At 45.8% G+C, this 24228-nt stretch overlaps 1 protein-coding gene across 1 annotated transcript in view; it reads right to left on the reverse strand.

Moving 5' to 3' along the window:
• Tbxas1 (thromboxane A synthase 1) overlaps nucleotides 1-24228 on the reverse strand; it is a 152091-nt gene that overhangs the window by 40156 nt on the left and 87707 nt on the right. The window contains exons 6-9 of the mRNA XM_074062122.1: nucleotides 16352-16440; nucleotides 14408-14556; nucleotides 12753-12883; nucleotides 7849-8163 (exon numbers count right to left, since the gene is read on the reverse strand). Of these exons, the coding sequence (XP_073918223.1) occupies nucleotides 7849-8163; nucleotides 12753-12883; nucleotides 14408-14556; nucleotides 16352-16440 (684 nt within the window). The remainder of the gene's footprint in view (nucleotides 1-7848; nucleotides 8164-12752; nucleotides 12884-14407; nucleotides 14557-16351; nucleotides 16441-24228) is intronic.

Here is a 24228-nt window from a genome sequence, read left to right on the forward strand (position 1 = left end):
CTTCCAAGGTAGAGCTCCAGGCACGCTCCCAGGGGCCCTTCTTTGAGGGCTGTGGAGATTTCCCCATGCTGGTATTCACTATTGGGATGCTGTGCCTCCATGTCAGACCCTTCCACAAAGAAGGACAGGAAGCCGGCAAGTTGGATGCCTTTCCGAGTTCCCCACACTGTAGTGCCTGTTCCTTAAGGGAAAATAGTGCAGATTTTGTCCCAGGCCACTAGAGAAGTGGCTTTAAGGGAAGTTTCCTTTGGCCACAATACTTTGGCATGGCCTCTCACAGGGGGCCAAGGCTTCTGGGAACCCCAAGGGCTCTTTGGGGAAACTTTTGGGTCAGATGGAGCTCCCTGCCTAAAAGGAACAGCATGGTGGGTGTATGCTGGATGGGACAGGTCCCCAGTCTGCACAAACACCCTGAAAGAAGGCTCAGGTTGCCATCTTCATCTGCTTTGAAAAGGACTTTAAATCAACTCAGACACTCCCCCTAGCTCCCTCGCATGGAGAAAATAATTTAAAGAAGACTAGGATTGATGTAGAAAGACTAATGGACTTCTAAGTGTGTTAGGGTTGAGTAACTCCTGTGTCACTTTATCTCCCACTCAATAATGTGTATCGTCATTATTGGAATGAACTTGAAACCATTAAAATTTATTCACAGAAGGTAAACCACCATAGACCGTCAGTGCCCTCACTGTCACAGGGACTTATACTGGCCACCCACATCACAGAGAGAGAGGCGGTGTCCACGGTTGGGACCTGACACCTCACAGTGTTAGCTGTTAGGAATTCAGACTCCTGGGCTGAACCAGAGCCTGCAGTTTAAGGAGGTCCTCGGTGGTTCCTATGACATTATAGTCTGTGATGCTCCTGGTGACTGGTGCTGAGGACTGTGGCCTTGCTCCCACAGTGCAACCACCTGGTTCTTGGCCTCATAGATGGACGTGAGGGCTGTTCATCCCTCTTTCTACCTTGTTGCTTTGTGTTCTGTTGCACTGTTCTGGGATCTGCAGGAAAGGGGAGGACTCAGAAAAGCCACCAAGTGCCATGTGGCTAGGGACTGAATTGAGGGGAATACCTGCCCTCACTCCTCATGGGACCCCAGTAGACCTGGGGAAAAGGGGGGAATCCTTCCCAGTGGGGAAACTCCATTTCCAGTTTCACTCACTCTTAAAGTCAGCCATGTCCTGCTCCCTATGTGAAACCGACCTGGGCACGACCCCAGCTGGCAGACATTTTTCTCAGAATGAGGATGAATTCGTGTTAGCTATTCACTTACTTGTTTCACTCAACTCTCTGCCCTGTGACAAAGGACATATATTTATGAAATAGTTGGTTGTAGACAAATGGCTATTTTTGTTTTTGTAACCAAGAAATTGGATTTCCCTCTCCCCCTTTAAGATCCTTTTCAAGAAAAAAATCCCAAACTTTGCACACATTAGCAGCATGAGCTAATCAGCTGAAATAAGCAGAGTGGAATGTTATTTTATCCTTAAGATTAAAAAGGAAGAGTAAGTTGTATTTTAATTTGATATTTAAATGGTGACAAAGTGGCTCTCCAAGAGAAGTTTGAAGAATCTGACCTTCCTTCTAAGGCATTACTGTGCTCAAACTATCTGAAGGAGAGGCCGTATGTCAATCCATTCCACTTTCTGATAAATTTACAGCTGGGCTCCGCACAGAGGATTTATATCAACAATTAAGCAGAAGGAAAATGGGTCATAAATTTTGGCTGGCACAGTCCAGCACCAAAGAGAAGAAAAAGGGGTTTAGCCAGATCAAAAGTCAATAATTCCAGAACAGCAAAAACAATTTATATGAAGAGAAGTTGTGTTTTTCTCTCTCATTCTTTTCAAAATTATCTATTGGACAGCACCATGAAACATCAACATGACACAGATCTCATTAGAAAATTGGTGTGTTTCTCAATTTTACCAGTGATACAAATGGTGCAAACCTTACCCTACTCCCCCACTACTGAGTTTAATGAATGCACCGCCTCAATATGACCAAGACAACATGGGGAAGAGTGAGTTCTCCAAGAGATTGGGTGGCTCAAGAAAGGAAGTTCTATGGCTTGAATTTTGTCCCTCAGAATTCATGTATTGGAAACTTAATCTCATAATTTGTAAGTTGATGATGTTTGAATGTGAGGCCTTTGGAAAGTAATTAGGGTTAGCCGAGTCCATGAGGGTGGGGCCCCTAAGATGGCATGAGTGGCTTTACAAGAAGAGGAAGACAGACCCAAGCTAGCATACTTGCTCTGTCTCACCCTATAATGCTCTCTGCTAGGTTGTGATGCAGTGAGAAGGCCCTTGATAGATACCAAGCAGACGGTGGCACCATGTTCTTGACTTCCCAGTCTCCAGAACTAGATGGATATAAACCTTTATTCTTCATAAATTACCCACTCTCAGGTATTTTGTTATAGCAACAGATATAGATTAAGACTGAAGTTCTAAATTAAGTTTTGACAGTGGAATGAGAGACAAAATTCACAAGTAAGATTATTTAGAAGAAAATATATGTGACCTAGAGAGAGAAGCAGCCTAGAGGCACAAATTTTCATGTGGATTATAACTGTATTACATACTCCTAATACAGAGAACGGAGAAAGGCAATGAAGTCACTTGGGTCAAAGTAGGTGATAAGAGATGGGATGTTGCCAGAAGGTGTGGATTGAAAACATGTAAAGAGATTTTTTCCCAGTAGCAAAGGAAGGCCTTTGAGTATTCTTACATGTGCTGGAAGTTTGGCTCTGTTTAAAGTAGAGCATCTGAATTACTGACTTTCATAGCCGACATGTACAGTTCTTCAATGGCAAAGGATACAAAAGGCAAACGTGTGGCCTGGGCTTCATTCTACCCAGTGGGAAACATTGACTGACCCCGTGAAAGTCACAGAAGTGTGAAGTGAGCACGTTATTTATAAGAAGTATACAAGAGCAGGCTATCGTAGGCACTGTTGGAGTTGATTTTGGAAAGATGTTTTTTCAAAGTCCAGAGGGAAGGTGAGTGTGGTCACTTAATCTGGGGACCATGGATGCTGTGTCCAAAGGTGACATACTGTTTTTTTGGCCACCCAGAAGTCATTCTCCCCACTTCTATAACGGAGATTTGAGGACCCATCCTTCCCCCTTCGAAGGGCTAAGTGGTCCAGGTAAAAACCACCCACACACTAAGTCCAGGTCGAAGCCAGTCAGGGTGTCCCTTTCCCCTCATCTGCAGTGGTTGGCTGAGGGGTCTCCACATGAGCCAGACACTGTCCCTGAGATGCAGTGAGGCTTCTGCTGAGGCTCCCAGAAAGAGACCCTTGCTTCTTTATGCTGGACTTGAACTTGCTCTCCACTACCCCCATCTTTAGTCCAAACAGACATTAGAGGATTTAAGGAAAACTTGCTGGATTCAGTCAGCAACCTCCGGAGGAGTGTCCTTCCCATCCCACAGTTCCAAGCCAGCCAGGATGGCTCATAGAGATGGGGGACCCTCTCCCTCTCCCCAGCCTGGCATCTCACTTTCCTTGGTCATCTGGTGTACAGCAACATTGCCATTTGGACGACTCTGCCTATTTGAGCAAAGAAGGAGTTGGAGACAGGTGGCTGGGCAGGGGGAAGGAGTGGCAGAGGGAGTGGCCACTCTCTCCTGTGACCAGGATGTGTGTTTCCTGTGGACCTGTGGGAACTGTAGAAGGCAGGCAAGTTCTACCCATCTCGTTGGTAACCTGCCCAAGATGGCTGACGGCCACAAGAAGACCCTGGAGCCAAGAAGCCACATGCAGGAGCTGGAGGTGGCAGCTGGGACCCATCGCCCTGATCAGGGGCATATGTAGTGGGGGTGTCCCAAGAATCCTAGGTTCCTCTCTGTGGAACCTCAGAAGGCCCTTGGGGAAGGCACGAAGAGAAGCCAGGAAGGTAGGGCTTGGGATCTGTTCCTGCACCCAAGCCCTGGAGGAGAAGGAGGTCCAGGAGACACAGGTAGTGGAGGGTTGGGACAGACCACAGCCCTACCCAGACTCCAGGCCAGCCTGAGCTAATGGGGTACAGAGCATTGAATTGGATCTGAGACTGGGTTTTAAGCTGGATCAGATTGGTCTGGACTTTTTCGTGCTGAAAAGTGACAGGAACTTTTGGGTTCTGTCTGAGATATCAAGTTCGGGGAAAAGAGAGTCATCAGAGAAAACACCAAATGGCTTCGTGTTTGTAACTCACTTAGTTCACACTATTCAAAACACTGGTTACACAGTTGTCCTGAGATGACTAGGGAACATTGTGCCTGAGAATGATGAAATAGGCTCAGAGCAAATGGAGCCGAGAGAGAAAGAGAGAGAGAGAGAGAGAGACAGAGAGAGACAGAGAGAGAGAGAGAGAGAGAGACAGAGAGAGAGCGCAACTGGGGGACAGGGGTAGAGCTGCTACTTCAAGCCATTCCTGAAGGAATCTCCACCTTCTGAGAATGCAGTTCTGGGGGTCAGTAAAGTCCCTGAGCCATTCTGGGCAAGTTTTATCACTGCTCACACAGTCCTAACTGATACAGTGTACAGATCCGCTCTTGTTCTTGTGGGTGGAGGGACAGGGCTCTCATCACATTCTCAAAACGCATTCTAAAAGGAATTCAGGGAGAGCTCGAATCCAGTGATATCATTGACAAATACAAGGATAGGCCATCCATGAGGGTGAGTGGCTGCTCTCAAGGGACCACAGAAGACCTGGGCCAGATCCCCTGGTGCGCAGGGAAGGCTGGGGGCCCCAGAGGCTGGCACTAACTGGCAATCAAGAAATATTTGTTGAATGGAAAGCAGCAGGAAAATTCTAACAAGTCACACTTTACATGCAAATTTTCAGGAATATTTTCAGGAAAATAGCTAATGTGTGAACATCTAATCTGCATTTCCATGTCCTGACAGATGGCCCATATTAACAGAGCTCTGATTATAGTTAAAAAAAAAATAAGTAAAAGAGAGAAGGAAAGACAGAATAGAAAAAAGAAAACGTACAAATATCTGTTGAGGGTTACTGTGAGTGAGGCTACACAAAGCAAGACCTTTGTGATGTCACATTTATTGTTTAAAACAAGCAACGTCCACATATCCCTATCTGTCAAAGATCATTCCAAATGCCACCCATGGGAGAAAGTGACTTGTGGGACATGCTTGGCTGGGGCAGGGCATCAGACCCTCTTCTTGTTTCTGCTGTTTTTCTTGGAAATGGAGTCTTTGGACCCTGAGAGTTTAAGGCTGTATTTTCAAAATGGAACCAGGGACCACCTGCATCAGAATCACTTGGGTTCCTGAGCCCTAGCCCAGACTTAAGGAATTAGAACCTGGTGGGGGAGGGCCCTGGGATCTGCATTTTTGGCAACTTTCCCAGATGGTTTGAAACGCTGAAGTTTGAAAACCTTTAGCTGCTGTACTCTGTTCCCTTGCTCATGGGGTCTTTGTAGTGCCTTCGGACATTCTGCACAGCACCATGGGAGGTGGCCCCTTGCGGGGAAAGCCCCGGTCTAGGCTGGGAGACTGAAGGTAGCCTGGGTTTGGTGAGATGGCATTGACCTCCTGAAGTCAGGGCTGGATCAGGCCATGCCAGAGGGAGGGGTGTGCATGAGGCTTTGTAGGAAGTGGCCCTGGGCCTGCTGATCCCACACCCAGCCTGATTATGCTTTCAGCTGGGGGGTCTGGCAGGCTGCTAGGGCTTCAAGCTCTCTGAATGATACCACGTTGTAGACTCCGTTATTTTCTCCCTTCTGTTGCCCTGCAGCACTTAATTTGGAAGGGAGATATTGCTTAATAGACATACTTTATTGCTTCTCACTTGCCATTAAATTCCCTCAAGGTGACGGTCACGGTTTCTATGCCTTGGGGCTTTGGTCCCTTCCCAAAGCCTCCATCACATCCACCACACTTCTGGGTACTCGTCAGATGCTTCAAAGTCTTTCTTTTGACCTGCCTTCTCATTTACTTGAAACTAGCGGCTGGTCTTCCCTCTCCTGCCTTTCTGGGCCAACACCCTAAGCTTTACTTAGGAGGTCACCCTCCTGAGTTCTCAGTCATGTGACCTGAGTATGACTGACCCTGGGCTGGGGTCTGATAGCATTGGCGGTCCTGTCCCTCTGACATGATTGCTGGCTGCTGAGTGGCAGTAACCTTAGCCTTCCAACCAGAGTGACCTCTGTGACTCTTGCTGGGAATTTCCAGCACCAGTCTCTCTTTAGTGGTGGGGAACAAGGAAGTATGTGGTTCCAGGCACTCTTGGTGGGCTTTGTAGGACTTCCAGAGGACAGTGTGGCTAAGGATGGGACCAGAATGAGGAAGCACAGCCAAGAACTGGGGCCAGGGAACCAGGACCTAAGACCTGAGCACATCCTTGACACTTGAATAAAGATTTGCCTGAAGCCACATCTATTCCTGAGCTGTGTCGTTATTTGTACTATAAATGTCTGAGTTTGTTGTTTTGGTTTTGCTGAAGTGAGTTTGAGCTGGGGTTTGTTACCTGCGACTAAATATGTCCCAACAGACATATCGTCTCTCCCCTTGTCTCTCTTGCAGTCATATGTTCCAGTCGTCTTTGGTTCCCCTCCTCGCTCCTCAATTTAAACCAAATATTAAATAACTAACCAGCAGGAAAGGTAGGAGTGGCATTATTTGGATTCATGGCTTGTTGAGATCCCATGGCTGAAGAATATTGATTAACGGATCAATGTCATTCTGGAGGCAGCCCTGTCCTGTTCAACAGTTTAATCAATGACTTGGATGAAATGGGAGACAAGCTTAACAAGTCTCAGATGACACGAAGCTAGAGGAACTGCTAATATGACAGATGGCAGAATCAAGATTCAAAATTCTTTCGACTGACTTGAACAGTAATAAGGATAAATAGAAACTCTTGCATTTGGGCTCAAAAGATCAATTGTAGAAGCAGAGGACTGGGGAGACCTGGCTTGGCAGTTGTCATAACAACATAGAAGTTGGAGTTGACCATAAGCTCATTTGAGCCAATCATTGAGGCAATCAGTAACATAGTTCTGAAGTCCTCAAATATTTAAAAACGGATATGGGACAGAAGGGCTAACTTTGCCACTACTTCCCCAGTCGGACAAAGAAGCAGAATTTTCTGGAAAGCAGTTCCAATAATGGAACAAGCCACCTTGCAACATGGTGAATGTAGCAGTAATTACAGGATGTAATAGAAACAGTTCTTTATGGAAAGCTTTTAGAGCACAGGTTTTAAAAATGATTCTCTCCCACAATTCACAGGTCAAAGCAACACACACACAAACATCCGGGAAACGCAGGAAATGGGGAAGGAGCCTGGTGTGGCGCTGTTGTAAGTCAGTTGACTCCTCCAAGAGCAGTCTTACCTCGCAGGAATGCTCAGACTTGAACTTGGAGTTCACAGCCCTGTCTTACCTTCCTCCATTTGTGGACTTCTTCCTCAGCCCCACCATTCTTCATTCCTGCTTCAGCTCAGCCTGTCCCTGTGTCCACTCCTAGTTTGGCTCTTTTTTCTGGCTCTCCCCTACCTCCCTTAGTGAGGCACCCCATGGTCATAGCATTCAGCAGCCACACCTCCTTCCCAGCTGCTGCCCTTTGACCTCCACTCCTTCCTGGGCCTTTGCAGGTCCCCAACCCAGTTTCATGGGCTGAGACTGTGCAGGTCTGTGAGCCCTTTGTCCTTTTTTCCCCTTGTGTTAGGAACACTCCATTGTACTTGCTAGTCCAGAGAGATGGAGAAGGTGGACAGTGGCCTTATTTCATCTTATAAACTTGAAATGTGATGTTAGCAAGTTATTAAAAAACACTTTCACAAAATCAGCTGCCCTGTGGATGTCACATGGACGCCTGGGTCCCACTTGTACTCACGTGCCTCTCCTTGTAAAGGTCCACCTCTTTCAGAAGCCTCTCCTGGCAGTCGGGGTGGGTGGCCAGCAGGTAGGTGGCGAAGGAGAGCGCGCTGGTGATGATCTCATGGCCAGCGATGAGGAAGAGGAAGGCCTGGCCCACAATCTCGTCTTCAGTCAGAGGCTGGGCCGGGGCTCTGGGCTGGTGCCTTGGGGAAAGGTCCACTGTGCACTTGGGAGAGGTCAGGACTTCTTTGACAATGTCAAAGTTCTCTATGCCCACAGTGTTTGTGGAACATCGAGCATCCAGCACCATTTGGAGGAAGTCTCTCCGCCTCTAAGGACAAGAGAGGAAAACACAGTTTGACCTCAGAGTCACAGAGGGAAGCTCACTGGAGGACAAAGGAAGAAGATGCGTGGGTGTCATTTTTAAACAGCTCAGCAGGAACCACATCCTTGTTATTGGGTTACCTGTGACGGTGAGAACCCGGAAACCACCTGAATGGCCCTCCATCAGGCACTGTTCTGCAGACTCTGGACTACGACACTGCCAGGAAAAAGTGAAGCCATTCTTTCCTTTTTAGTTGTACATACTTATGGGATGCAGTGTGATACCTTGATAACATGTCTACACTGTGCAATGACCAAATAAGAGTACATAGCATTTCCTTCTCCTTAAACGTGTACCGTTTCTTTGTCTTTCAAAGGCCTGTTTTCTAGGTCTTTATAAAGTATGTAAGTTGCTATAAGTTGTACTCACCACTGTGCTGCAAAGCACTAGAAGTTAGTCCTCTTAGCTAATTGGATTTTGGTGCCTGTTATGTTCCTGCTCCCTCCCCGCATCCTAGCCTCTAATGACCACTTTTCTACTCTCTATTAAATCAGCTTTTTAGCTTCCACATCTGGCAGCAAACATGTTGCATTTGTCTTTTTGTGCCTGGCTTATTGCACTTAGCATAATATCCTCCACTTCCCACTCATGTAGTTGCAATGACAGTATATCATCCTTTCTTAGGGCCATATAATATTCCAATGTCTATATCACATTTTCTTTATCCACTCAGGATGAAGCCATTCTGTCTGGGCTGATCTGGAAAAGTGTGCAGCTACTTTATTAAGTAAAAAAAAAGTCACGTGCAGAACAGTGTGCATAGTGGGATTGTATCTGTAAAAACAGTGACTGTACAGTCTGTATAAGCCTGCATATCCATCTACACATAGAAAATATTTAGTAACATTTATCCTCAATAGCTCCTGGTGAGCTGGAGGAGGTTGGAAAATCGGGGGGGGGGGAGCACTTAGTTTTACTTTCTATAGTTGGTTGGCTTTCCGACAATAAAGCCAGAAAACATCTTATAGTTTTTTTTTTTTTTTGGTGGGACTGGGGTTTGAACTCAGGGCTTCACACTTGCAAAGTGGGTGCTCTGCCACTTGAGCCATACCTCCAATCCATTTTTCTCCATCTTGTGAACTATTTGCCCAGGCTGGCCTCGAACTGTGATCCTTCCAGTGTTAGTTTCCCAAGGAACTAGGATTACAGGTGTGAACCCCAGTGCCTGGCTTATTTTAAAGATTTAAATCAGAGAAGTTGCTCCACTGATCACTTGGGCACAATTTTGGGTTTATACAGGTAGTCATAAGTTTTCGCACACAGTAGAAGTCAACAGAACGGGGTGGTGGGGAGGGGGGCAGGGGAGACTTGGGTGGAGTTTGTCTTCAAAGCCCCCAGACTTAGCAGTCTGCTTCCTAACTGAGTCCTCTTTTTCCCTCAGTCATCTCCAAGTCCATTTAAGAGGCTGGAATTTTCTTACCATTTCCTCTACCTTCCTTCTCAGTAATTTGCATATTCTTTACATTTTTACTACCGCCAATTCTGACTGTAGGAGTGCTTGTTTAGCATTCATGAAGTATATTCCTGGCTCATCCCTTCTTGGAAACATCCTTTAATATGATGAATGACAACCAAGATGTTGCTCCTTTTTGAAGTTTATGGTATTAAACAGCAAAAGGAGAGGGTCAGAACCTCCAACAGGAAAGTATTATAATTTCAAAGTATATCCTACTTGCCTCATCTCAATTCATTGGCTTCTAAATGTCTGTTGCATAAATAATCTATGTGTCACATCTTACCATGCAATTCCATCTTTTAAGTCATTGTCATTGCATATGTTGTGAGATTATAAGCACCCCCCCACCTGTGCCTAGCATTGTGTTGAAAATGTCTTAGATATGCAATGAAAGTTCCAGAAACCAAAATGTAAGGTGAGAAATGCATTCAGAAGAAGGATTGTTGGGTTTGGTTTCAACTGTGTGTTGTTTTGAGCAGGAGGCTTGGCTTAGGAAACCTTTACAGCTCCTGCCTCCCAGCTCCGTGACCTTGGAAGGTGTGTGTGGGGAAACCTAGTAGGGCTCATGAGTAAGACTGTGGGTGTTACACACCTTGAGGTTAAGGGGTCAAGATTTCCACTTCCGCCAGCCTGCTTAGCTGTAACAGCTGAGAAAATGGCAAAGGGTCAGTGAGAACCCCTTCCTCAGCCTGCCTCCCCACCAGCCTCCAGAGCACCTCCAGGCTTCTTGGTTGGTCCATTTGAAATTCCTTGGTGTGTGATGTGGTTGTGGCTCCTGATGCTTGGTCCTGGCTTTGCTGGGGTGGGGTAGGGGTGATGACAAGAGGAAGGGTACCGCCATGTCCACTCTAGAAGCAGAATGGTAACTGGCATCTCCTGCTCAGCCAAGGTGCTCCAGGGCTGGTGGTGTCTTGCAGAAATGTCTTAACCTCCGGCCAAGAGGCTGGAGGAAAGGACCACTCTCGATGGCTTACGAGAAACTAGATGGGGTTCTTTTATTCACAGTGCATCACAGAGTGGAGGGAGGCTATCTGAACACTGCCCATTTAGGACCGAAACAGTGCTGGTTTATGGTTATATCCAAGAAAAATAGGCACCCTGATAGATGTAGGTGTCTAACCCACCCATCGGCTAGAGCTTAGAAAAATATTTACCTTTTAACATCTGTGCCGCGTTTTCACTGCGCAAACACACATCTGCTTGATGGACTGTATACAGAGTTCAGATGGTTTTCAAGTGAGTTTTCTTAGTAACTGTATAGCTCTGTCTTGACATGGGCAGTCCTGGATTTGTGGTTGGGAGGTTTTTCTCAGATCAACTCTTTGTTTGAAACAAATAGCTGTACAGTTTATAAAAGGAAAAGCTCAAGGCAATCCCAGTAATTGGATCTTTAATAACCTCTCACCTCTTAGTAAGTCACTCAGTGCAACAGTTTTTAAATTTTCTGCCTGGTTCCATAGGTGGTGGGTTTCAGGATAGGGGTGTGTGTGTGTATGTGTGTGTGTGTCTGTACATGTGTGTCTGTGTGTGTGTGTGCGACAAAGCTCTCACAACCCAGCCCTCCACAATGGTGAGGTTTGAAAATGGCTCTTTCTTTATTCTTTGTCCCCAGGCTCCACAGCCAGGAAGCACGCACCTGGTTAAGAATGTGCTGTCCCTTAGGTATTGCTTCTGAGGGGGGCCAGGTATACCAGCTAGCTGATTGCTTCCCGCCCCCCAAGGGCATTCTTGTCAAGTTCACGCCGAGATGGGCTAAGGAGCCGAGAACTCGTATACACCTTCCCACGCCTTCTGGAACCAACAAGTCCCCAGGGCAGGAAAACGAGCAGGACAATGTTGCTGCCCAAGGCTGGTCAGTGCATTAGCCACTAATTGCCTGTGACTTCATTCCAGGCCAGTGCCTTTACCGTCAGACCTCCCAGAGTCCTCTGGGCCACTCGGTCTCGCAAAAACCCTTTTAAAGCCGCATCTTGCACAAGTCAGTTATGGAAAAGCTCTTTCAGCCCTTTTTTCCTTTCAGTAACATTTTTTAATGCCATGAGGCCCTTAAAGAACATCACTTACACATGTACAAGCATATCAGCGCTGAAACGGTCTTCCTTCACACCCCAAGTCCCTACTTCTATTCTTAGCCAAGTTCAACCAACAAATGTTTACTTGATCCCTACCATGTGTGGAGCAGAGTGCAAGTCTGCAAGGAAGAACAAAAACTCTAGGTCTCAGATGAAGCATGCTGAAGAGACAGGGTGGGTGTCTGGGGTCTGCACTCGTGCCTGTGATCCTAGCTACTCGGGAGGGGGAGATTGGGAGGATCAAGGTTCAAGGCAAACCAAGGCAAAAAGGTCATGAGACCCCATCTGAAAGGATGACCAGCATGGTGGTACATACCTGTCATCCAGTTGTGTGGGGAAGCATAAATAGGAGGACTGTGGTCCAGGCTTGCTTGAACATAAGTTTGAGACCCTATTAAAAGGGCTGGGGCTGTGGCTCAACTGGGAGAGCACCTGCCTAGCAAGGGAGAAGCCCTGAGTTCAATGTCCCAGGAAATAGACGAGAGAGAGAGAGGGAGAGAGAGACCAGGGTCTTTAAGCACAATTTTTCCTAGAAACATCCTGAAAGGGACCATGGAATTGGCTGCTGTTGCCTGAACCTCTCTCTAATATTTGTTATTCATGCTATGAAAACTTGTCTTGCCATTTTTCAATAGACAGAATGTACTCATGAAAATTGCATGGGTCCATTTACCTAGAATTCTTTGGGGCTGCCATAACCTATGCTTAGAGTGATGTCTGAGTTACAGAGGTGCTTTAGGGGTGTCTTTTATTCTCCCACATCAGGGCAGGGGCCCATTGCTCCAGGCCTCTCCTCTCCACCATCCTTCCCACCTCCCCTCCCTTTCTTGTAGACCTTCCTCCACCTTTCTCTTTGCTTTCTATTGGCCTTGGAAGACTAGGAGTATTAGAGTGCTAAAAAACAGTACGATGTGATGTGCAGGGTGAGGAGGGAAGAGAAAGAAAAGAGAGACAGCGATGCCAAATTAGGTTCTGTTTCAAGGCTGTGTCCTATTAAAATCCGTTACCTCTTCTGCGGCTTGCTGGTCCCGCGAGGCAATCACATTCCTAATGAGTTTGTTAAAAAAGCCATTCAGTTCATCTCGGTTCTTATTGGGCAAAATCCGGGCCAGTGGGACCATTATGGATGGAAAGGATACTTGAAAGAGAAAACAAAAGTGCATTGGAAAGGGGCGATAATAAACCAGAGCTGTTAGATGCCTGTTACTAGGAAGCAAGGGCTGGCCTTGAATTAGAGTCACTTGGGAGTCACTGCTCCTTACAGCAGGGTTGCCTAACTCTAGCTCTGTTCCCCGCACCATTCCTTGCACATAGTCAGCACTCAGGAAACATATGTGCTGTTAACAGAGTCCTCATCTCCATCGGGTCCTACAAAGTCAATCTCATGCTTATAAATTAACACCTTTGGTCCTAGCTATGAAGGCCAAGGTCCCTTCAAGAAGGAGCAGCTCACAGGCTGTGTTTCAAGTCTTACCAAGGGGTAGAAGCCTATCTACTTTCTTAACTTTCTGGTCTCTGGATGATGGTCCCTAAAGCAACCACCTGAGTTGTTCCTAAGAGCGGCCACTGCAGCTGCCGACAAGGATGCTGGTCCCATCCACTGTGGCCTCCTCTCCTGGCAAGCCATGTGCAGCCTGGGCCCTTGCTGCTGTACCTTTGGAATGGGGCTCCCTGGGTCAGGGACACTAAATTCCTCCTGGAGAGGAATTTCTTCATCCCCGTGGTAGGTCTCCTACACACAGGGCTTGTGCAGAGCTGGGCCAAAGGGACCAGTTCTGGATGCTCAGGGGCCTCAGAATGCTTGGCCTGTTTAGAGGTACAGACAGCAGGGACAGCAGGAGAGTGACAATGGAACCATCTGTCCCTTGGGGGTATCCCGTGGTTGAAGGCACACAGGAGGGGCAGACTCAGCCCCAGTAGCCCCTGCAGGGGTGAAGGAAAAGACTGACTTCCAAAACAAATTCTCCTTCAGTTTCAGAGTGGAACTGGTGCAGGATACAGGGCTTCCCACTAAAATTGGCTCAGAAATGGGAACAAAAGTGAACAAAGAATTAACAGAATTTGTAAGCCAGGAAAAATGGCTGGAAATAATTGTACTGGTCAATTACATTCACAGCACCCCCAAGCTTCCATAAAAGCAAGAAGATACTGGAACAGGCCAGAGGGCAAAACTCACCAGTAAAGTAAAAGTACAATCAATAGACTAGCTGTCGCACACTTCTCCACCTCCCCGTCACCCATCCTGTGATTTCTAGCTTAAGAATTTTCCAGCGGAGAAGTCTCCTGAAGAGAATTTTGCTGGAGGGGAGATAAATGCCCTAAAAAATGAAAGATTTTGGGTTCTAGTCTTAGAGCTGCCTTCCTAAGCCTCAGTTTTCTGATCCTGAAAAATGGGGACAAGAATATTTTTCTTCTAAGGTGGATGCCAGGAGTGATGGAACAAATGCCCACAAAGCACTTCACACTCGTCATCACCACCATGGCAGCATGACAGAGGCCAGGGCTGCTTGTGTTGGTGACAAGTGACCCCAGCCTGTGACAAGAGAAACCTGGTGGCTCTAGGAAGACAGAGTCTCTGCAGGGCAACTCTCAGAGACCCCTGAGTGCCCTTTTTTAGTGACAGGGGCTGAGGTCTTGTCACCATGGGCAGGGCTGTACTTACAGATTAAAGCCAAGAGAGGCCTGGGGATGCTGAAGGTGAAGAAACGCCTGCAGTGCTTCACGAAGGGGTCCTTGGGAGACTTCTGGGAGTCCACCTGGGTGCCGAAGGCAACGCTGGCCACTATGTCTGTGGTGTAGCAGCAGTAGTGCCTACAGGGATGGGAGGGTTTGAATTTGGATGGATGCTGGCATCAGCCCTACCCACAATGCCTCCCTCCTGACAAAGCAAGTTTCCATCGTCTACAGGGTGACCCTAGCCCTGCAAAGAGGCTGGAGAGAAGAACTTTTCAAGATCCGAATGAGGCAGTGGGAAGAAACTTCTGGAATGAGCAGCAACAGCAGAATACAGGAGGAGATGGAAGACGTGAGAGTAAGCCTATCACAGCAAACTTGGGCAGGGCTACCACTCACTCAGCCTCGAGGCTTCAGAACAGAGTCAGACACCATTGTGCTTCCTGTGTAGGAGGGGGAGTAGGAGCACCAAAGCCCACGGCCTCCACCCACAGGCAATGCAGGTGAAGCCCATCTCCGACCAAAGCCTGAGGATCAACTGATACCGTCAAATTGTCGTGGATGAGTGAACGACCTGAGTATCTCATTGCTTTTACTACCGCCCCAACTATTCCTCCTAGTGATTTTGCATTTTTAAAAAGAGCAGCTAACCCAAAACGAGGGCTCTTCACACCCCAATAAACAGCAGACCAACTTTGGAGCTGGCCTTGTGATCACATGTGTGTTGTTACAGAAAACACAGTGCACTTTAGCAACAAGCAGAAGGAAAAGCCTCTGGCAGGAGCTCCAAGAACGTTAAGGTCTTACGCTGTAGGAAATCTATGTCCCAAAAGGCCATTTTAAACTAGAATGCTTCTTTTTTGTTTTTTTACAGGAGTTGTCAGATTAAGTTCTCTTTTAAGAAGGCTAACAACTGGGTTATTAATATCCTTTCATAATTACAAGGTCTATTTTTGTCCTTGATGTAGGCATACATTTAGTTCCTCTTCTACACAGGTTCTACAGCCACCAACTTATCATTAGGGAACAAATGACATTTCCAGATGACCGTAAAATTTTGACTGTTTTTATTGAAAACATTTCTGCACTTGATTACAGATTTCCCCCACTATAGTAAAAACAAAAACAAGACTACCAAATGTGATTCCATCTGATTTTAATGGTTGAAGATTGAAGGGTTTTAAGAGTTATTTACTTTGCTTTTATAGCTGATGAGGCTGCCTTATCTTTACCACCTCCTGCCTCCTCTGAGCAGAGAGAGAGTGGACGATATGTTGCCATATGGTGTAATGCAAATGTTGGTGTCGATTGTGTTACTGGTTTATTAGCAATGACAACCATGAATGGGCTGGGGCTGACACAGCAGCTCCGTTCTACTTCTGACCTCTGCCCGCCATGATTTGGCACAAAACAATTAGAGACTCCTAGGAGAAAAGTTAGACAGTCACTTAAATCTGGTGTCCACCACTAAGCTGTGGCTTCTTTGGGGGGGCGGCAGTACTGGGGTTTGAACTCAGGGCTGCATGCTTGCTAGGCAGGCGCTCTACCACTTAAGCCACTCTGCCAGTCCCAAGCTGCGGCTTCTGTTCAGAGAAGTCCCACAGTCTTTCTTGATGTGAGAACGCAGAGATGCTCCCCCAGGTCCCTGTCCTTTCTGCCCAGACATGTCTTGCCCCGCACCTGGGTCTGCGAGGACTGGAAGACAAGTTTGTTCATGGGCCAGCCGCTGCACACTTGGGGCTTTCTCAATCAGCCACACAGTCTTGGGCTTTGGTCCCTTTGTTTCTCATTCTAAAAGGGTTTCATTTCTTCTCGTTAGTCAGTCTGTCCCTGCTTTCATGAGCTTCTAGCATTTGCAAGTCCCAAGGTAACTGCCCAGCAATTATGGACAGTTACAAGAAGCGACTTCTCAGCTGTAATGGAGCACCCTTACCTCTGGATGTCGAATGCGTTCCCGGATTCTGCACAGCGCTTCAAATGAGCCAGGAGCAGGTCACAGGCTTGGCTGATGAGGGGCGTCATCTGATGAGGGGTAACAGAGGTGCAATTAGAGACTCATGCAGGGGTCACACCAAATCAGCTGCTGGTATGAGGTGACAGGTGGAGCTTTCTGGGAGAATGGACTTTGTTCTGAAGGTACTTCTCACTCAGCTAGGATGAAGGATGAGGTTCTAAAATTCACAAATATTTAAAAAATACAAGAGCTGCAATCATCTATTTTGAGCTTTAGCAAGCTTCTGTGGGGGCAACAAAAGAGGAGAAAGGGTTGAAAGTATGGTGAGCTAATTATGAAAGTGAATGTTAAGTGTGTAGACTGAGCCAGGATCAGACTCAGTTTGTGACATGTGGTTAGCATTAGAGAGCAAATAGACCACATTCCATATGTCCTCCACTGGAACGAACCCAAGCCCATGTTTGCTTGTTTCAATTATACTTTTCCACTAGAACACTGAGTCTAGTATCCAAAGGTACCTGAGGTCATCCATTTCAACCTCTTAATTATCACAGAAGTTATTTTTAGATCATTTCCTAAGGATGGCTCGTTTGTGCTTAAGCTGCTTAACCTGTGAACATAAGCTAAGTCTTGACTTCAGTTGCCACAAAACACAGTTGTTGGCTACTTTTTTTAATATTAAAATATTTTATGATGGAGTCTGGGACTGTAATCCTAGCTACTTGAGAGGCTGAAATTGGAAGGATCACAGTTCAAGGTCAATCCAGGCAAATAGTTCTCATAACCCCATCTCAACCAAGATCGGGAGCAGTGGTGCACGTGTATCATCCCAGCTACAGTAAGATGTAAAATAGGAGGCTTACAGTCCAGTCCAGCTTGGGCAGAAAGCCAGGCCCTACTTCCAGAATAACTAGCAGAAAGGGCTGGAGGTGTGGCTTAGGCAGTGAGCACCTACCTAGCAAGTATGAGGCCCTGAGTTCAAATCCTAGATCACACACAAAAAAAATTATGATGGGAATTTTCTAAAACACACAGAAAGGTAGAGAGAACAGTGTCATGAGCACTCATGCAGCCATCACCGAGTTTCAATAAATTTAGATCTCATTTTTGGCTTCACTTTGACCCTAGTAGACTTGCTTGGGTGGGTGGAATTCTTTGTGGAGCCAGATAGGCACCCTTGTGACCTTTAATTCTCCTGTATGTTTGAAAGGCCAAGCTGGAAATGTCGAGGGGAATCACATTAACCAGTGCACTTTCCCGAATAGCATTACAGCTAAAGCGACCTGCTGTCTGTCATACATCGCTCTGAGCGTTTCTCACAGAGAACATATTTTGAAATGTTACCTTATGTTTAGATTTTACTTTTTTATTTTTATTTTTTGGTGCTACTGGAGTTTTAACTCAGGGTCTCGTGCTTGCTAGGCAAGTGCTCTACCTTGAGTCACTCCCTTCAATCCCCGCCTTTTATTTATTTTTTGGATAGGATCCCATGCTTTTGCCTAGGGCTGGCCTCAGAGCTGACTCCTCCTACCCAAGCTTTCTGTATAGCACACAGGCGTGTACCACCACACCTGACTTGTTCTTTGAGATAGGGTCTCTCTTAGCTTTTGCCTGGGGTGGTCTTGATCTGTAATCTTCCTATCTCTACCTTCCAAAAACAGCTTGGATTACAGGAACAAGCCACCGTGCCCAGCCTTTGAATTTACTATTTTGACAGTAGACTATGGTGTTCCTGAGAGCAGGGAAGATTTTTTTTTCTGTTTACTTTTGTATTCCTCAGATCCTAGCTAGAACAGGGTATGGCACATAGTAATTCTGTGAGGAATGAATCAATGTTACTGATTATATAATGCTTGCTTTGTGCTCTTACATCTGCAGACAATGGGAAAAATTATAAAATATTAATGTACTTGTTAGAGTATGTTATTGAATTGAGGCAAAATCTGACTCTGTCATCATTTGGATCTCAAATATCCCCCAAAGGGGCAAGGGCTTTGTCCCGAGTGGTACTATTGGGAGGAGGTAGGGCCTTCTGGAGGTAGGCAGGTCCTAGTAGGTCTTTAGGTTATTGGGAGTGTGCTCTTCATGGAGACTATGGGACCGCAGCCTTTTCTTCACTCTCTCTTTCACTTCTGACCTTGAGGTGAGTAGTTTTGCTCTGCCATGTGCTCCTGCCATGATGGGCCACCACCACCGGCCCAAAACAGTGGGCCAACTACCATGGACTGGAACCTCTCAAACTGTGCAAAAAAGAACCCTTCTATGTTGATTATTGTGGGTATTTGTTATAGGGACAGCAAGCTGACTAGATGCCTGAACTGGTTTCATTTTTGTCCGTTTCTTGTGACAGTGTATCAAACACCCAGACAGTGATATCTACCTGCTCATCTTCTCCTTGACAGTTATTCCCCATTCGTTTGATTATTCCTCCAGCCACATGATTTTCATGCTACCCTCTATTCTTACTGCTCATTTAAAAAAAAAAAATCAGGGTCACCTCCAAGGGCAGCCCTGTAAGTGGAACACAGTACTACTTCAGGTGCGATCCAGTAAATGGTAAATGAGTCACTCCCTGTGATCTGCACACTGCATGTTAATCGCAAGGCCTGGCTTATGTTGACACATAGCACAGGCAAATGTCAAGGTTCAGGTCAATGGAAACCACAAAGACTTTTTCCATAAATTGTCACTCTGTGCAATTGACTCTTAGACCCTTTGGGGTCCTTCCATTAGAAGATTTCACATTTACGTTGCACTTATTTCTGCAAAAAGTTGCCGGTTATCTCCTGGAATTTGATAAAGATGTCTTCTGAGTCTTCATCCTGTTCATACCTATGTAGACAGATTTAAGTGCAGAGCCCTGTGGCCCTCTGCTAGATAGCTATTTCAGGTAGCTGCAGAATTTTTTCAAAATCCTTTGGCTAGCCATGCATGAACCTAAGTAAACACTCAGTCAGACACCATTTTTCTAAAAATTGGTAGGGAAAAACTGTCAAAAGACAGCCAAAACAGAAATATAATTTGTCTCAACTACCTCTCCTGAAGTCTGCTCAAAAAGGTGAGTATGAATCCTGATTTATTCTGTGTTGGCTCTTCATGAAGAAGGCGTTCTTTTCTAAATTCTCACAAACCATCAATTTAATAATCTATCAGTACAAACATGTATGCAAATGGGTCCCTTAAAATGGCTCCTGGCTCATCATTTCCAAGAAATCTCAGACTTCTGTAATAATTAGAGAACTCAGTACTGTCTCAGCGTATTTCTGTAGCTGGCTTTCCTGACTATCTTCCTTCAGTTATTTTAATAAACTTAGATACAAGCGAGCTCTGTTTTAATAAAATCCCAGATGCTAAAATATCTTTTAGCTATATTTCAGAGGACTAGTAACACTGTAAAAGCAAACAAACAAAACTCCCACAAGCCAGTGTGGTGATACATGTCTATAATCCCAGCACACAGAAAACTAAGGCAGGAGAATCAACAGTTCAAAGACAGCCTGGGCTACATAGCAAGACCCCATCTCAAAACAAAACAAAGCTGTTCAAAAGGAAATCTCTTTAGATATCAAGCTTGAATCTTCTTTAAGGTAGCAAAAGAGATGCAGCATGAAATTAAATCAGCACACAACTCCTTGACACACAACTCCTCAGAGGCACATCCTGTGTGTTAAGAGATAGTCATTCATACTCAATCCACACTCAGCCTGCACAATGCAGGGGAGCCTGGACCAGCTGCCTCCCACCATCACTTCCTCCACGTGCGTGCTTTGTTGCTAGCTGATGTGATTGCAATTTCTGCTCTCCGATGCCTGCTGTCTGTCGGACTGAATGGATAATGACATTTTTATTTGGGTTAATGTGATAGGAGATAGGGCATATATATATGAACAATGTTTTAAAAAGCAATGCAGAGAAAACATTACAAGGTTGAGGAGCGCGATCTGTATGTCAGCCAGTAGCCACTGGCTCAGGTCTTCTTCCTTGCGTATGCACAGCATTTATGGAATATTTACACTTACATGAGTTGCATACAAACAAAAGCTCTCTTTGATAGGCTTGCATAATCTTTATACAAACCCTGCAGTTCTTCCCCTAGGTTTTCAGACGAGCAGGCAAACGTGGCCTGTGTGCACACACGTGTGCACAGATGAATACACAATGCTATTATCATTCAGATCTTAATTAAAGACTGTTGTTTGGTACTTATGTTTCATCTTTGTTGGATGAGTGATTTTTATTTTTGTTTTATTACAAATTTTCCAAAATGCACATGTGTTGCTCTTATAATCATATGAAATATTAATGTTTTGAAAAAAAATCGCTTCTCCTGGGGGGTTGTTATGGACTGAATGTTTGCATCGATCTAAAAGTCATACGTTCTCTTAGTGTAGTTGTATTTGGAGATGGGGCCTCTCAGGAAACCATTAAGGTCACAAGAGTAGGGTCCTGAGTGGACTAATGCCCTTATAAGAAGAGACACCAGAGTGCCCTTTCTCTTTCCTCTCTCCTTTCCCTACCCACACCTGAGAATAGGTCACCTGAGTGACAAAAAGATGGAGGTCACCAGCAAGATGGAATCCTCATGAGATACCAACATTGTTGACACCCTGAACTCCAACTTCCAACCTCCAAAACTGTGAGAAAATTAATATCTGCTCTTTAAGTCACCCTGTCTATGGGTAATGAGCCTGGTCTTAGAGTCGTGCAGCCAAGCCTGGGGAGAATTTTGTGTTTTTTCTCACCTCTCACATTGGTCGTCCCCAGAGGAGCAGCGCCAAGTATGAGCATCTCTTTGGTAACAATGGTACCTGCTGAGGGTAAAGCACCATCCTTGGTCTGGGAAGGAAATTCCCCTAGGAAGGAAGGAGTTCCTGCTTGACCTGGGATTTATTATATAATTTAAATGCCCAATTTGTAAAAAAAGGATTCTACCAACTGTGTCTTAGGAATTCTGAATTAAGGTGTAGACAGAGGCAAGAGAGTGAGGTCTAAAAGGTGGGAGGGCCTTATGAGGGGGCAAAAGAGACAACATACAGAGTCATGACTGAGAAGGGCTGAGGAGCCCTTAAGAACAAGAGGTCTCCTCCCTTTGTTGACGCTCCAGGAATTCCACCATTGGATCGGACCTTGTTATTGCACACTTCCCCTCCCCCCCCACACACCCCAGGGCAAACATTCCAAGCCATCACCAGTGGGAAGGTTTGCCCTCCCTGGCACTTTATAGGCATGTGGCCTGAAGCCAGTTGCTTAACGTCAGTGAGTTTATTTCCTCATCTGCAAAGTGGGAATAATAATACCTTCCTTGAAGAACTGTGACAAAGATTAGAAGTAAAATAGGTAAAACGCCCAGCACTAGGTAGTGAGTGATCCAAATGGGGCATGGAGGACTCCATCCCCCAGGTTGGTTTGGACACCTATGAAAGTTCTTTCCCCTTCTCTTGTTCCTCACAGACAACTCCCCATCAGACCCACCTGCTCTTGCCTTGACATGTCAGTGTTGCTTTCTTTCTTGCATCTGTCCCTTCATCTTTATCTCCCCATTTCCTCTCTAATTCAGGTTTTGCCACCTGTCACCTGGAAATGGCCTTATCCTGCTTCTTGAGAACTAAGACCATAGTGTAAGCATCTTTATAGTGCTTAACAACAGTTGAAAGAGCCTCCTGGCCTTTCACTTTCCAATCCATCCTGTGCTCAGTCACAAGACTGGTCATCTGAAAATACTGTTTTCTAAATATTTGTTTTCCCAAAACCCTCTGGAGAGTCCCATCCACTGAAGGACACAGTACAAAGTTCTTATCCAATCTTCTGAAGCCCAGAAGGAACTAAATCCTGTCAACCATCTTGCGAGCCATCTTTCAAGCAGATCTCCTCAGTCCAACCTTCAGATGAGACCACAGACCAGGCTGGCAACTCGACCACTAAAATGAGAGACCCTGAGCCAGAAGCAGAGCTAAGCCATATGGGACACATGAGCCACAAAAATAATGAACCAACAAAGGATTGTTATTTCAAGATGCTAGGTTTGGGGGGAAATCTTTGCTCTCAATGTCACTTTTCTGTAACATTATTGAAGTTTTTGATACCTGTTGTGTCAAAAATGAGCATGACGTTCCTCATTCAGGTAATTCTCTAGGAATATCTGTGTGATGGATGATTGACTGAATGTTCCTTGACAGTGTTGACATAGAAGGCACCTGAGACACATCAGTCAATTGAAGGGTTCTTTCTCTCTTAGCATGGATAATGTAGTTTGCTGAAAGCTGTCTCTGAATAAAAGAGCTGAGATCCATGCTGGCTCTACCTGTTATCTTGGGTGTGATGAACTGTTTGAGCTTGGGCCATCATCCCATGCCAGGAGCTAATTGCAATGAGCTGTGATATCCTTCTGCACTGACATTCCAGGGCTCCAAGGAGGCCACTAAACATCAGGGTGAGACTTTTTTTTTTTTTTTTTTGGGGGGGAACACGGGAAAAGCAACCATCTTCCAAGTTTGGGGCAGTAAAGGGTCAGATCACTGGGCCTGTGTACTTGTAGTCACACATCCCATCCCTAAAAGAGCTTCTGTCATCTTGTTGCCACATTGACTTCATAATTACATGAAGACCTAAAGGATGATATCTGATTTTTGTGTTCAAATAATTCGTGAAGCTGAGAATTTGAACTCCAGACTGTCTGGACACTGGCTTGTTGCCGTTTCACTAAAATCAGGTCCCTTTAATTCATTTCACTTCCAGGTTATAATTTCACTCCATGCAGGTCAGATGCTATGAACTTGGAAGTTTGGAAGTTTCGAGAACGGAGTGTCTCTGGGTCCTGGGAGAAACATTTCCTATACAGGGAGAAGATCTCTTTTGTGCTGCCTTGCATTTGTAAACTGAGACAAGCTTCACATGTTGATGATGTGTAGCCTGGGTGAGTCATTTACTCATGCATGAAGACATACTCACAAAAGAGCCAGACTAGACACTACCATCTTGGTACCAAACATGACTCCTGGGAGCCTGGTCCCCCTGGGTACTGCAAAGAGAAGACTCTGGAGATGTGATCTGCAGCTCCTTTTGCCCCAGAAGGACTTGCCCCCTGGGTCTGGAGAATGTCTGGCATCTTTGAGGCTAGACAGCTAAAATGGAGTCCTTTCTCTTGTAGGAGTTTAACAGCTCCTTACTCTCAAGTGAAGTGTGTGCCAAACACTCCTCTGGTGTAGAACTGCAACCTCTATGTGCCTCAACCAACTTTCCAACTCTGTCTTTCTCACTAATCCTTTCCTTGCAGGCTGTATTCCAGCTGGTTTTTCTCCCCTCTTCCCTGAGCACGCAGTACTGCTCTCCCCAGATGCCTTTGTTTCACAGCTCGTCCACCTGCATGCACCTTTCCCTCTGGCAAAACTCAGCAACAACTTCAGGTTTGGTTCCAAGAGGACTCCCTGTCCTTTAAAGTGGTTTCTGGTCCTCAAAACAGAACCTGGATCTGTCACCACTTTTTACTGCTTGGTCATAAAATACTTATTGCCCTTCTACATTGTAAACTCCTTAAAATCAGGAAGCAATGAATATTTGTAATCAGATGAGTTTAACATGTCTTCCTATTTGGTGCTCAGTTGATTTCTTAGTTGAGTCAGGAATGTCCCTTAAAGGTCCCGGTGTTAAAGGAAGCCCCGTTGTGGTACTATCGGGAGCTGGTGGAACCTTTAAGAAATGGGGTCTGGTGGAAAGTTTCAGGTTATTGGAGTGTGCCCTTGAAGGAAACCATGGGGCCCTGGCCCTTCCTTTTCCTTTTTTTCACTTCCTGGCCCTAAAGGGAATGGTTTTGCTCTGCCATGTGTTCCTACCGTGATCTGCCTCTCTCCCAACAGAGC

This window comes from Castor canadensis, chromosome 2, assembly GCF_047511655.1.
Source record: "Castor canadensis chromosome 2, mCasCan1.hap1v2, whole genome shotgun sequence".
Classification (NCBI taxonomy): Eukaryota; Metazoa; Chordata; class Mammalia; order Rodentia; family Castoridae; genus Castor; species Castor canadensis.